We start from the raw sequence: 13,938 nt of genomic DNA on the forward strand, positions 1-13,938 counted from the left end.
TTTCAAAATGGTTGAATGCAGGGAATATAATATAATCTCCATAAAGAAGAAAAACAGAATACAAAGAAGGGAATTCACAAGTTTGTTATGGTAATATAAAACTGATTTCAAAGAAAAACATATACAGAGGAGAATAAAGCTACTTCATTTTCCTCCTATAGTCCTCCTCAGTGGAGGTCAAGGACATTTCTGCTGTTCACTCATCTACGTTAACTCTGTTGTTGTTTCTATTTGCATACTCGTAAGAGGGCTTTTATAGGCAATTTAGTTTACACATCCACAAGTATGATTAAAAATAGATTTGCCACAGTTAAAAGTATTTTCTGTAATTAACAGTAAAAGGGAACAATACAAACACTCCAGCGCTAGGCTATCTATTCATAATACACAATTCTATACACAGTGTGCAAAACAAAGAGAATCATGTGAGGATGGAAAATGTGTTTAATGAGGTTTAATGGTAATGCAACACACCATGATGAGCCATGGAGATTCTAAACAGTGTATTTGCACAACATGCACACAAATGTCTAGTTTAACATCCCCCCTCCCTGATCACTGCCTCTTAGCATATATATTTAACAGCGCATGTGATTAACTCACATGGCCAAATGCCTCAAAGGGGGAGCAGGGGGCGAAAGGAAAGATGAATCTCATCCTACAGTCAAAGATGTGGGGCAGGTTGGAGTCCCTGATGTTTCTTTCTTTCACTTTGACTTCATTGAGGACCACTCTTTAACCCAAACGTCATTGTAGACACTGAAACTAGACACTAAACTAATGCAAACATCCACACATTTGCACCCTGACACACATACACTGCATGCACAAGAGCAGAAAAAAACATTGTTGTTGTTAAGTTAACATGTGGCATCAGCAAGACAGCATACACAAATTTGACAAATAAAATAATGAAATCACTTCATTTTACATACAGCAAATAAAAAGAGTGTTGTTGTTTTGTTGTGGGAGTGGCAGGGTGGCTGGAGATGCCATGCACAGCTCATCTGAAAGCCTTGTTAGCCAGACGCAGCCGTGGGCACAGATGAGCTCACAGAATCAATATGGGATAACAGCTCCACAAATCCAAATACTGACTTTGCAATATATCACACCAGTGCCTCTCCAAGCAAGGAAGAGACAGATAGGGAGCGTTTACTAGCAGACAGTGTTGGTTTAAAATAGGTCTGCAATGATAATTTGCGTTATTGATTAATCGGTAGATTATTGTCTCAATAAATAGATTCAACTTTTGCATAAATGGGCAGAAAATAATAAAATGTTAATTCCAGTTTCTCAAAGTCCAAGGAGATGTCAGTGTTTTGTTTTGTCAGTCCAAAACCCAAAGATATTCAGTTCAATATTCCATAAAAGAGAGAAAATTGGATCTCTCCACCTCACAAATCTTTGTCTTATGAGGCGGAAAACATAATTTTCTACCATTTTTGCATGAAAAATTACTTTAACAATTATTCGACAGGCTTTTATTTTGAAAAGAAAACTCATCCTGAACTTGTAAGTAAGCTGAAGTTACCCTATGGGCTTTTATTTGGAAAGAACAACCTTTTGAAAGTCCATGCCTATTTACTGTTAACAGTAACTATGGGAGCTGTTTTTAAAAAAATAAAAAAATAAAAAGAACTCAGTGAAAACTGCTGGCATTATTTTTCTGTCGATCACCTTTTATTTGCAGCTTTAGTTTAAGAAAGGGGGAGAAAATGCAACAAAGGTCAAACACACTTCTAAAATAACAATACAGAGAAATAAAGGAAATGCCTGATCATTCAGCTCTATTTCTACTCTAATCCAGCACACTTTAATCCAAGATACAACCACATATAAATGAGGCATAAGCATAAATAATTAAGATTTTTTCCCCCCTTGTTTATGTCACTATAATCATTTTTTAATCAAATGCTCCTTACAGTAATCTCTCACAGATGTTTCCCCAGACACAAGGGAGCATCCATGACCTAAATCCAGTCGAACAAAACACATGAATACATGTTACACACACACACACACACACACACACACACACACACACACACACACACACTCATTCTAACAAGGGTCATGAATAATGGCTGCACAAACAACAGAGCTTAATTGTTTATAGTGTTCCTCCCATGTGCCTACATCTGCTTCTAGTGCGTTGCCAACATAGATACATAGATTTGGTGACATTATTTCATTTGTCAACAGCAGGCTTTCTTTTTTTGGAATCACAAATTGTTTTTTATCCACTACCTCTTCTTTAACCATAGGTGTTTATTCGTCTATGAGCAATACATTGATTCCCAATCCGTCTCATTTGCTTTAAGCCTGTAATAGGCTTGAACGTGGCCGTGACAGCAACAGCAGCTACCTCACATCCTGCTCAATTAGGACTCAATGTCTCTGTGCAGACCCTGCAGAAACAAAACTCTTTTTAGCGGCAAAAAAACAGCCGAGGTGCTGTTTCTAGAAGAAGCCATCACTGAACTTGTATCTCTATTCAGTCATTAAAGCTTCATTACGTCTACCACAAAATTACCGTGGCATTTTCTCCATCTCCGTCTTCTTCTTCTTCAGCCTCGCTCTCAAACAATCCTCCAAATGCTGCAGAGTAATTCCGGTCAAGTAGGGTTCCATTTCAGGAAATGATTACCTGAACATTACAACAGCACAGCCGATAGTTTTTGCTTATCACTTATATATTGGTCTAGCAATCAAGCGATGCCAAAAATATGTTCTCAAACAAAATGTCCCGTACAGCACATATCTCGCTCACAATTATATGATAACAAACTTTAAGAGATTCTTATCACAACTGTTGTAATATGTGTTTATGGTGGCTCATATATTCTTATCAGACTTTTTAAGAACTTTAAAAAATCAATATCAATTGTGCATCTATACTGCCAAGACATTTCAAGCCATTCCTGGTGGCTTTCCTCTATCTGTTTCCTGATCTGATCACCTGTTTGCCTAATTCTAAATGCCTGTCTGTTCAAGAACTCCAAGTCTGGACACTGACCTGGAGACCTGTCTTAACCCCATCTGTGACATGTTGGATGCTCTTTCTTTTGGCAAGTTACTGTCAGGGAAACTGGCCAGTGATGAGCTGAGTTGCATGATGTGGATGGTGTGTTTTACCAATAACCAATAACCATTAACACAACAGCTGCACTGCAAAAAAGGTGTGTCTAAAAACAAGATAAAAACACTAAATCTGAGGGAAATTATCTTGCTGCATGGACAGATTATTTCACTCGACAAGATTTCTTTAATTAAGATTGTTAAATCTAGAAATAAGCATGTTGAACGCTTAAAATAAGAAATTAACTCTAAACAAGATGAATTATCTAACACTTCTAAATCTAAAGTTTTTTTTATCTTGGTAAGAAACAAATAATTTGCAGTGCACTCTGCTCGGGCCAGTTCATCGCTGCTTGAAGCTTTAATTTATCTTGTTTTAAGGGTTCATTTCTTATTTTAAGCATACAACATGCTCATTTCTAGATTTAATAATCTTAATTTAAGAAATCTTGTCAAGTGAAATTATCTGTCCATGCAGCAAGATCATTTCCCTCAGTTTTAATGTTTTTAGACACCCCTTTTTTGCCGTGTGCTGCTGCTGCTTTGAATTGCAATGCATTTTTGCTGCAATGACGACTTTTAAGGTGACTAATAGAGGCTCAGACAAAATAACTTCACTCTGCATCTGCAGTCAGCTGCAGACTTGCACCAGTCACATATTCACACTGCAATTGGGGCGCTGCGACGGTCTTGTGTTCCAAACATTCACATTTTTCGATCCACACTCCATTAGAGTTGGTGGCGATAATGACAACTGCGAGTAAAACGCAAAGAAGGAGGAACAGTTGTTTGCCAACAAGAAAAACATAAAGAGAAAGAAGGATATAATGTGCAGCTAATCATCAGAGTGTTCAGATGTTGCGTTTGTTGAGTCAATGAAAGTAATTAGCCATGTATTATCTGGTTTACTTTTTGGCTAAGAATTATTTTATTATTAAAATAAATTATATATATATATATATATATATATATATATATATATATATATATATATATATCATGTATACCATGTCATTAAAAAATCATGTTGAATAACATGCTGAGAACTTCCTTTACACCTGTGGTGACAGATGCAGTTACCTCAGCCTCAGGTTTCATCATGAAAAAAATTAGACTGAGGGGGACAGGATGAGGCTACATTTATCATTTATACTTGCATCAAGTTCTAATGACCTGAAACTGTCTGCATATGATCTGAAAACTGGACCATCATGGCAGAGTTTGTGAGGAATATATAACCAAATATGAAGTTTGCACTGTTCATGTGAGTGTAACTTCATAATGGAAAGTCATGCTATGTTGCTTAAAGTAGCAGCACTTCAGACGTTTGGTAATGTAAAGAGGTTTGCATTATAATTCTTGGAATTAACAGTATCACAGTGCTAAACCAATTTCAAAAGCTTATAATGGTTCAGACCTCAGAGTTTAAGGACTTGGAAGTGGTCTGTATTTTCATTCTCGTGTCCTTTGCTGCACTGGGAATCTTTCCTAATACCTTTGAAATGTTTAGTCTGGTCGGATAAGACACTTCAGACATGGTAACTTTCATAGAGGCAGTGTTACTGTAGATGCCCCTCTTCCACATGCCATCACACTGTACAATAACAAACAATAGTCGGGTTCATTACATACAGTCGATATGCACTTCATGTGTTTTTTATGCACACTGTTTATTGCACCTTATTTGTTTCACGGCACCAACATTTGTATAATGCATATTCATATTTATTCTGCACTGGAATTCTACTCCTTAATACATACTCCTTCTTTAGAAAATACAATTTTTTATTGTATTTTTATATTTTATTGCTTGAAGTATGCCTAGGTTGCTCTTATTTAATTGTGTTGTTATTGTCTCTGTGTGTAATCTATCTATCTATCTATCTATCTATCTATCTATCTATCTATCTATCTATCTATCTATCTATCTAACTCATATGGCAGCACATTTAATACAGCCTCCTGGTCACTTCATGGGTGATAAACTACACTACCTTCAGAAGTAGGCCAGCAGGTCAGGCTATGCAAGGTCGCGACCCACCGCATGAGTAGTGTTGGTGTGAAAAGATAAAACAAACTGCCAGCACTGCAAAGTGAATCTTGGTGCCACACAGAGAGATGTCACTGCACCTGAAGTATAAATATGGAAAGGATTTGTGCAGAACCCTCTGTCTACACGCACATTTTCATTCTACACCCAACTGTTTTTGCCTTGTTCCATACTGATGACTGGACAACAACTTGCACATGCTTTGCATGATACAAACAAATCTCTCGCCCTTTATTCAGATTCAAAAGTTCACATGATACAATATCCTTTAGGACACAGGTGAAGCAATTCATTCACATAATTGATGCATGAGAGATAAAGCATGACTCAGTGCATAAAGGCATTAGTAAAACACAAAAGAGGAGCAGTGTAACTTTCCAAAAGACCAATAACTCAATGAATGGCACATTGTAACTGAGGCAAAATGTGCAGCAAAACCATAAAGAGAACTTTATTTTTATTATTTATGAGCTTCACGGCACAGATATAGCCGTGTGCTGTTGGTCACTGAGCTGCATTTGGATTAATTCTGGGGTTGAGATTCTTGCTGAGACCAAACTGATGTGGATGAAAAAACACTTTTATCACTCCGGCCAAGCTGCTTTGGGGAATCCAAAGAAAAGGGCAACTTGCCAGACACTCACATGCTGGCTTTCACGAACCTCTGAGCTACCGACCGACCCTCAGCTGGGTGTGTGTCCCTACTGGAGTGTAACAACATGGAGCCAAGCCAAAGGATGGCAGATATTGTGTAATAATTTAAGTTAAAAAAACGAGTATCTGAATGCAGTTTTTAAATCAACAAGATAGTGACGTGCAGATTATTCATGTCACAGGGTCAGTAGTAGGCTCTGGGCATGAAAGAAATATGATACTGAGACCTTTATGGGCCACGCCAGCAAGTTGCAACAGCATGTTTCCCCTGTGTGTTTGGACTTGCAAAGGGGCATTGTGTAAAGATGAGAAAATTAATAATCCAGAGCGCGTATATCCATGCAAGTCTATTCTGGGTTGGCCTCTGTCCAACGTTCTTACACAATTCATGGGCATTTAAGAGTATTCTTTCTTTTCTTGATTTGTGTTCTGGCTGTTCTTGTTGCGTCACTGAGATAATAACCCAAGGCCTTATCATGCTTCTCAGTGTCTGGAAGGGGTTGACTGTCATCCTCCTCCCACTGACTCACTACGCCGAAGAGAAGAGGAATTCAATGAAAGCTACACAAAGAGAGAGATAGATGAAGAATAAAGGATCATAGGAAAGACTGATAAAGAGAGAAACAGCCTGCAGAAGTAGTTAGCTGATGGAAATCAAACTGGAGTCTTGTGTGGAGCAGGCAGTGATCATGGGACAGGACAGGCGTACTCGCCGTGCATGCCAACAATCAGCAACGCTATTCGACAGATGGATCAGAGTGCTCCTGGCCTAGGCCAGGCTAAAAGCTCATGGTCACGTGACCAATGGATTAGCGTTAGCCCAACTGAAACGGGGAGGAGGTTAGGGTGTATGTCACCACAGGCTTCCTGATCACTTCCCTTTGCATGTGTTTCCCTTTCTCTTTCACTCTGAATTTCCCCTCATTGCCCATCTTTTATAGTTTGTTACAATCTTCACGTCATTTTTACAGCTCAAATAGATTCAAAAGTACAGAACATTCTTGGTCTTCTTATCTTTCATCTGACTATCCTATTTCTCTCAGTTCAGAATGAAGAGAGGCCCTTGCTAAGCACATTCATTAAGCCATACGTGGTTCTGACACCTTTGACTCATGGCTCAGTCAGATCAAAACAACTGCTCTAATCGGCTCACTTCCAGCTACTCATGATGTCAGTCCTGAGGAACATGTCTTCTGTGCTGTCCTTCTCAGCTAACCCCCTCCTACTTACAGTGCTCATCAGCCTTTTCCAGGCTTCTTGCACCCTACACTCGCCTGGCAGCAGCGAGTAAAAAAGTAAGAAGCACAGACAAGCTGCATGCCATGCAGAGAGCACATGGCACAGCAGGCTTGTGGGATAAAACATTGGATTCCCCTGTCTCCCCTGCTGCTGCTCCTGCAGCATCTGGGCCTTTCTGTCAGGGACACGGTGTGCCAGCCAAGTCTGACCAACGTGTTCTCACACCGACCCAAAACACCCTGGTTTTCACAGAAACCTGGGAAAACCTTGTCTTTTTTCCCGTGCAGACATGCACTGCAGGGACAGAAGGAGAATGCAGGGCAACGTGGCCAACGGGGTTAAATGCTAAAAGGCAATGACCGTTATTTCCTGTAGATTACAGCTGAACTGTTTTATTGATTGAGAGAGCAGACGTGCAGAAGCGAGCTAGATAAAATGAGAACTGACAAGGAGTCTTGCACTAAGAGGCTGAAAAATCAGATCATAAAATGTCAAAAGGTGATGTCCTGAAATGGCTTCAAAACATAATCAAATGGCGTTACATTTCCAATGATATAAGACGGAAAAATGCAGCAACTGATGAATCAACTATCAAAACTGTTGTAAATTTGTATTGACTTATTTCAGCATTAGTAAAAAGATGGTGTATCCTCTTAACTCAAGTGCTCATTATGATTCCTTATGAAAACGTATGCGACACAGTTCGCTTAATATGTTTTATTGAGGTTTCTAGGGTTGTCAATAGTATCGATACTCAAAAAAGTATCGATACTAAAACGTTGTATCGGATACGATACTCATTTTCAAAAGTATCGAGTATCTGAAGCTTGTTATCATAGTTGCAGTTTCTTTTTGCACAACTGTTTTTTTTTTAGAAATATTTGACCTGTGGTTCTGTTAATTTTTACATGTTGCATTTTTCTTGTTGATAAAAATTTCTGTTAAATTTTGGGGTCTTTGTTTTTATCCTTGTGGTATCGAAAATGGTATTGAGTATTGAATATTTTATTTTTATTTTATCGGTATCGAGTTGAAAATTTTAGTATTGTGACAACCCTAGCTGTTTTCCACAATGAAACATCATATTGCTGTTTACTTACTTTATTTAAAATAATTTTTATATATATGTAAATGTTCGAAGCCATTCAGAGCCCATTCTCATCTACTCACCTGGTCATGAGTCACAATAACACATTCGTTAGGACGATATATTTTCTCACAAACTATCACGATAAACGATAGTATCGTTGTATTGATGTTGTTTTAGTTTTATAATGGTATTAAAGCATAATATGTACATCCTTTTCCACAGCAATGCATTTTCAAATTTCGAGAATATTAAACCTTGGAATTGAAATGTGGAAAATAAATATTAAAATATCCTGGATAAATAAAACATGAATAAATAAACTACAACCAAAATAAATATTGCACTGAGATAAATATTATGTATTATATTATTTTATAATAAAAAATAAACAGCTGGAATGACTGCTTGGGAAATATGTTTTTTGTTTTTTTTGGCAAATTGGTACTGCCTGTCAAACATTTGCAGCATTACTTTAAACACAACACAAAAAAGCACAAAAAGTCAATATATTGAGTCCAGAAAAAAAAATATTGTGTCCATTTTTATATGAACGATAAGTCGATATAGTAATTATCGTGACGTTTTATAATTTATTTTTCCTTCCCATTAATGATGTGCAGGTCATGTTTTTTCACTATCAACCCACCCAAACCCAATATGAGAGCCAAGCCACAAAAATGTGTGTTCACCACCACCAAACCCAAAATGTAAACTGCACACTTGAATTGAAATGAATTGTGGTAGAACAATTGTAAGTCAGCCATTGCCGATGGATGAACTTCAGACTGATTTCTTGGCCAATCACAACAGTTTATCTCATATAAGGCTGGTTTGATGGTATGACTGACGTCCAGAACAACTCATAAAACTCAGATCAAACTGTGAATCATGCTATGAATCCAGATTCTTTTATTGCTTTTATTCCTACTTCTTGCCTTAGATGTTTTCAAAACCACATTTAAGTGACTGTTAAGCTGTAATTTGGGAAAGTTTGTGACCAAGCAACATGGCTTAACTCAAAATCCGTGAAATAGCCACGGAATCGCTCAAATTTCCGTGAAACTGACACGGATATCGCTACAATGCAAGTTAATGACAGTCATATCCCGTGGCTATTCCAACATACAAAGTGATTATGTACATTCACTGAGTGAAGATTTAGAAAATAAAACATATATTTCTCGCTAGAAATGTGATCAAAATCCATTTTTATTCAAAAACTAAGTCAAAATATTGATTTTTCACTAAAAATGAGAGAACTGTCCGCCATGTTTTTTGTTCTGACCGCCGGGACTTGGAACAAACCAATAGGAACAAATCTCCATGGAATAGCCACGGGATATGACTGTCATTAACTTGCATTGCATCATATCCCATTTCACGGAAATTTGAGCGATTCTGTGGCTATTTCACGGATTTCTGTGAGACCAGGTTCGACCAAGCCACCATGTTTTTCCTGCTTGAAAGCACTGCTTCCATTCCCATGTGTCCCTCAGTGCTACTTCACTTGCTTTATTGCTCTGATTGGTTGCAGGTAACTTATCATTTACCAGCAATGTGCTTGTGAATTTATTGGAAATAAGTCATAAAAAAACCACAAAAACCAATGACTAACAAACTAAAGCAATCGATCAATTAGTCATGGACTTAGAGGAGGCAGCACTGACATTGTCCTGGGATAGCTAAAGATCCAGAGCATTACTTTTTCATAGGAATAACTAAGAAGTGTTCATCATTTCAGAACAGCCTGAAAACAATATACATCCCAAACAGAGCCAAACAGAAGCAAACTAATCATTACTTTTGCTGTAGTAGCTTTCCCACCGCAACCTCTTGGGGGGAAATGACACCAGTGGGCAAAAAACACACAAAATCTCATCAATGCAACTCAACATGCAAAAAAAATGACAGAGGATGCATATCAAGAAGGTGCAGGTAAACTCATCTGCACACAGGGACACACACACACACAGCACGGCGATATCAAAACATCTGTGACATTTCAATCCTATTTGTAAAAGAACACAAACACCAAGGTCTTCGTTCAGGAATCATGTATCATTCAGCTTTAGAGAGACTGTGACAATGAGCATGTGAACAGATCTGGTATTCATAGTCCCACTGCAGAAAGTAATTTTGTTTTTTTGTCAGGTCATATTCTCTGAGTATAGTACAGTATAAAGACTTACTGTGTGTCTGTATGAAGCTCTAGTAGTGAGATGATGGTGACATTTTGGGGTTTTGGGGGGAAATCAACTTCATTGCAACTGTATTTACAATATTAAATACTGAGTGAGTTGTACTTTATGCTTTTTCCAAAGGAACAACCCACCTAACATGAACCGTATTTGTAACAACAACACATGTTGAAAGCAGCAGCTGATTGCAGCTGGTCCAGGTGTGAAAAATAACAAACGGTTGTGTTTAAATGATAGTAGGCTAATGGATTACTTCTGTGAACTTGCATGTGGAGTCTTTATCTGAGAGTAGCTCCAACAGTCAGCCGAATGTCATGGAGTGCAAAGTCCAAGATTTTTTTTTAAAGAAATATGAAGTCAAAGCAGTTTCTCAAAATGTTAAAATTTAGTTAAAGAAACTTAAAATGAGCACTTTAAGTGTTGAGCAAAGTGCCGGCAGCAGAGTGAGTGAACAAAAGCTCTGTCAGGCTGTCAAACTTCTGAAGCATGCCCATTACACCATTATTATACTCCTGAGTGCTGTATAACGATTATTACAGCCACAGCCTGTAAAACGGTGTGTGTGTGTGTGTGTGTGTGGCAAGTTATCTTTATGGTCCTATTTCACCTCGGCTGAGACGTAACGCCTCATGTAGGTTACACTGGAGTCCTGCCAGGTTGGGGGGGGGGTTGACCCTATAAAAAAACTTGTTTATTCTAGAAAAATACCACTATGCGACAGCGAGTCAGTCCCTGTAGCATGTCATATAAAATGACAGTAAAGTAATATAGCAAGGACCGGCCTGTTGATTCAGCAGTAAAGAAAAAGAAAAAAACACACCACGAAGAAGAAAAAGTAAATCCAGCAGAAACGCTACTAGGTCCATGCGGGCTGCTCGGAGCAGAGCCGCTCTCAGTTTGTTTACAAAGCGCTGTCAGAATATTGTTTCGCAACGGGGACAGCCAGCGGGACGAGACCAGACGAGACGAGGACGACATGAAACACACACATTAAAGTGTAACACTCACCTCTGTGGAGAGACTGGAGACTCTCTGTCCTTTTGCATAAAATGCGGAGGGGAAAAGGCTGCAGCGACGTGAGCAACCTACAATCTCTCTGTCAGTCAGTCAGTCTGTCAGCAGTGTAGTTTCCTACACTTCGCCTCACAGTTCACTGCTCTCTCTCTCTCTCTCTCTCTCTCTCTCTCTCTCTTTCTCTAACAAACCACCCACTTCCGGTCGCTCTCGAGCGTCTGTGAGTGGGAAACAGTTTGTGTTGGTTTCTGTCCTGCTGCTGCTGCTGCTGATTGATTTCAGACTAAAGCTGCAGGATTCAGGCTGAAGGAGGAGGTAATTAAACAACAGACACAACACATCTATCGTCTTTTCTTTGTGTTCTGCCATAACATATTTTATTCATTCAATTCAATTCAATTGGCTTTATTGGCATGACGTAACAATGTATATATTGCCAAAGCAAGCATCAGAAAAAAAGATAACAAGATAAGGAAAGCAATATTTACAATAAATTATTATAATTCTGTTATTCATTTTAAAAGAAAAGAAAAACTAATAACAATAAAAGAAAGCAATATTTACAATTATCATTGAATTACAATCAACATATAATTTATACAATCTAACTGTCCCAGCAAAAAAAGAAGAAAAAATAAAAACAAAACTGACATAAAAACAAAACAAAACATATTTATCATTGCATTAGATTTCATGTTCTGGTTATTTAGTTTATTTTTACATTCAGCGCAAAATGGTTTGGGTTTTTTAGGACTATCCAAATTAATACTATTTATTATTTTATTTTATTTGCACACATAAGATTACTTTTTTTCAGTCAAATTAATACTATTCATTTGTTTTTATTCATGCACACAAAAGAGGGCTTTATTTTATGCAAATGTACATTATTTATTAATTCATTTTATTTTTACATAGACGAGAGAACTTAATACTATTCATTTGTTTTTATTCATTTATTTTAACACACAAAAGAGGGCTTTATTTCACGCAAATGTATATTATTTATTTATTCATTTTATTTTTACACAGATGAGAGAACTTTATTTTATACAAATCAATACCATTTGTTTATTCATTCATTTATTTTATTTGCACACAAATAAGAGGAGCTGATTTTATGCAAATTAATACTATTTATTTATTCATTTATTTATTTATTTGTATTTATTTAATTTGTGTACACATAAGGATTTTATTTTAGTCAAATTAATACTATTCATTTGTTTTTATTCATTTTATTTTTACACAGATGAGAGATATTTATGAAATTTACAAATCAGTACCATTTGTTTATTTTCATACTATTTATTTATTTGTATTTATTTAATTAATGTGTGTACACATAAGGACTTTATTTTAAACAAATTAACAATGTTTATTTTATTTTAATTTATTTAATTTGCATGAACATAAAATTACTCAATAAGATCTTTTTTTGTTTTGTTTTTTTTCGTTATTTATTAATAGTCCACTGGCTTTTCCAATACTCTAAACTATGCAAGAGGGAAACAAAGAAAAGAAAAAAAGAAAAGAGAAATAATAATTTAAATGACACAAAAAAGGACCAAAAAAGGACCAAAAAAGGACCAACTACTTACAGGTACAGATAAATTAATTTAAAAAAAAATACCGTAATACCTATTGCTACCTCACTGCTGCAGGTCATTAATCTCGGACTCAGTTTTCTCTGACTCGCTGTGATCAAAGCTGCTCTCTGCTGCACACAGGTATGAGCCGACCGGTTTATTAGATTAAGTCTAATCTACTGCATTAAGCATCTTCTGTCCAACTCACACACACCCAAATCTGTCGCCCTCAATCTGGAGAACAGCGACACCTTCTGGTATAAAACTGATCCTAATTCTAAAAATCACATATTATCAGGACAGAGACAGAGGGAACATGTTTGTTTGTTTGTTTGTTTCACAGCTGAATTAATCTTCTATTGTAGCAGCACATTAACTTTTTTTTCATTTTGATGAATTAATTTACACAGAGAACGAGAGGGAGAGATTGTGGCAAGGACTAAAGATAAACCTGCCAAAATTAATTAGGGGACAGTGTGTGCCTGAGGCAAAAGTTCAGCATATAAAACACATACTGCTGCCTGAAATAAAAAAAAAATTAAAAAAACACAGAAAATGGAAACAGTCGCAGTGTGAACACTTGCTGATTGTAGAAGAAGAAAAAAAATGCATACTCTGTTTTACAATAGCCTTGTTACCTTATTGACAATGGAGAAATTGAACTACTTAAGTACAAATTTGAGGTATGTGTACTTGAGTATTTCCATTTTATGCAACTTTATACTTTATACTTGTAATCTATTACATATCAGAGGTCATCATTGTAGTTTTTACCACACTACTATTTATTATTATCTATTTTTTTATCATGTCCAGTGAAAAACATGTATCTCAAATGTGTTATCTTAAATGTTTGTGATAATTTAAGTTTTTAATTAATTTTTTAAAGAAAATTCTCCTACTTCAAGGTAAATAAACTCCTGAAAAATGCATCACAAAGTTGAAAACGGCTGTTTTTCTGATACCACGAAAAGTAGAAAAGTGGTTCTCACAGGTCAGCAATGCTACAAAAATATGATGATC

The 13,938-nt window shown here is 36.7% G+C and overlaps 1 protein-coding gene across 3 annotated transcripts in view; it reads right to left on the reverse strand.

Moving 5' to 3' along the window:
* Window positions 1–11,466, reverse strand: part of stat5a (signal transducer and activator of transcription 5a) — a 74,964-nt gene extending 63,498 nt beyond the window's left edge. For 2 of the 3 annotated variants that reach the window (XM_059347554.1, XM_059347553.1), the window contains exon 1: window positions 11,321–11,466. In XM_059347554.1, coding sequence (XP_059203537.1) covers window positions 11,321–11,358 — 38 coding nt within the window. In that variant the 5' untranslated portion in view covers window positions 11,359–11,466. The remainder of the gene's footprint in view (window positions 1–11,320) is intronic. The other variant, XM_059347555.1, reaches the window with a different exon arrangement.
* Between the last annotated feature and the right edge of the window lie 2,472 nt (window positions 11,467–13,938).

Source organism: Centropristis striata, chromosome 13 (genome assembly GCF_030273125.1).
Source record: "Centropristis striata isolate RG_2023a ecotype Rhode Island chromosome 13, C.striata_1.0, whole genome shotgun sequence".
NCBI lineage: Eukaryota > Metazoa > Chordata > Actinopteri > Perciformes > Serranidae > Centropristis > Centropristis striata.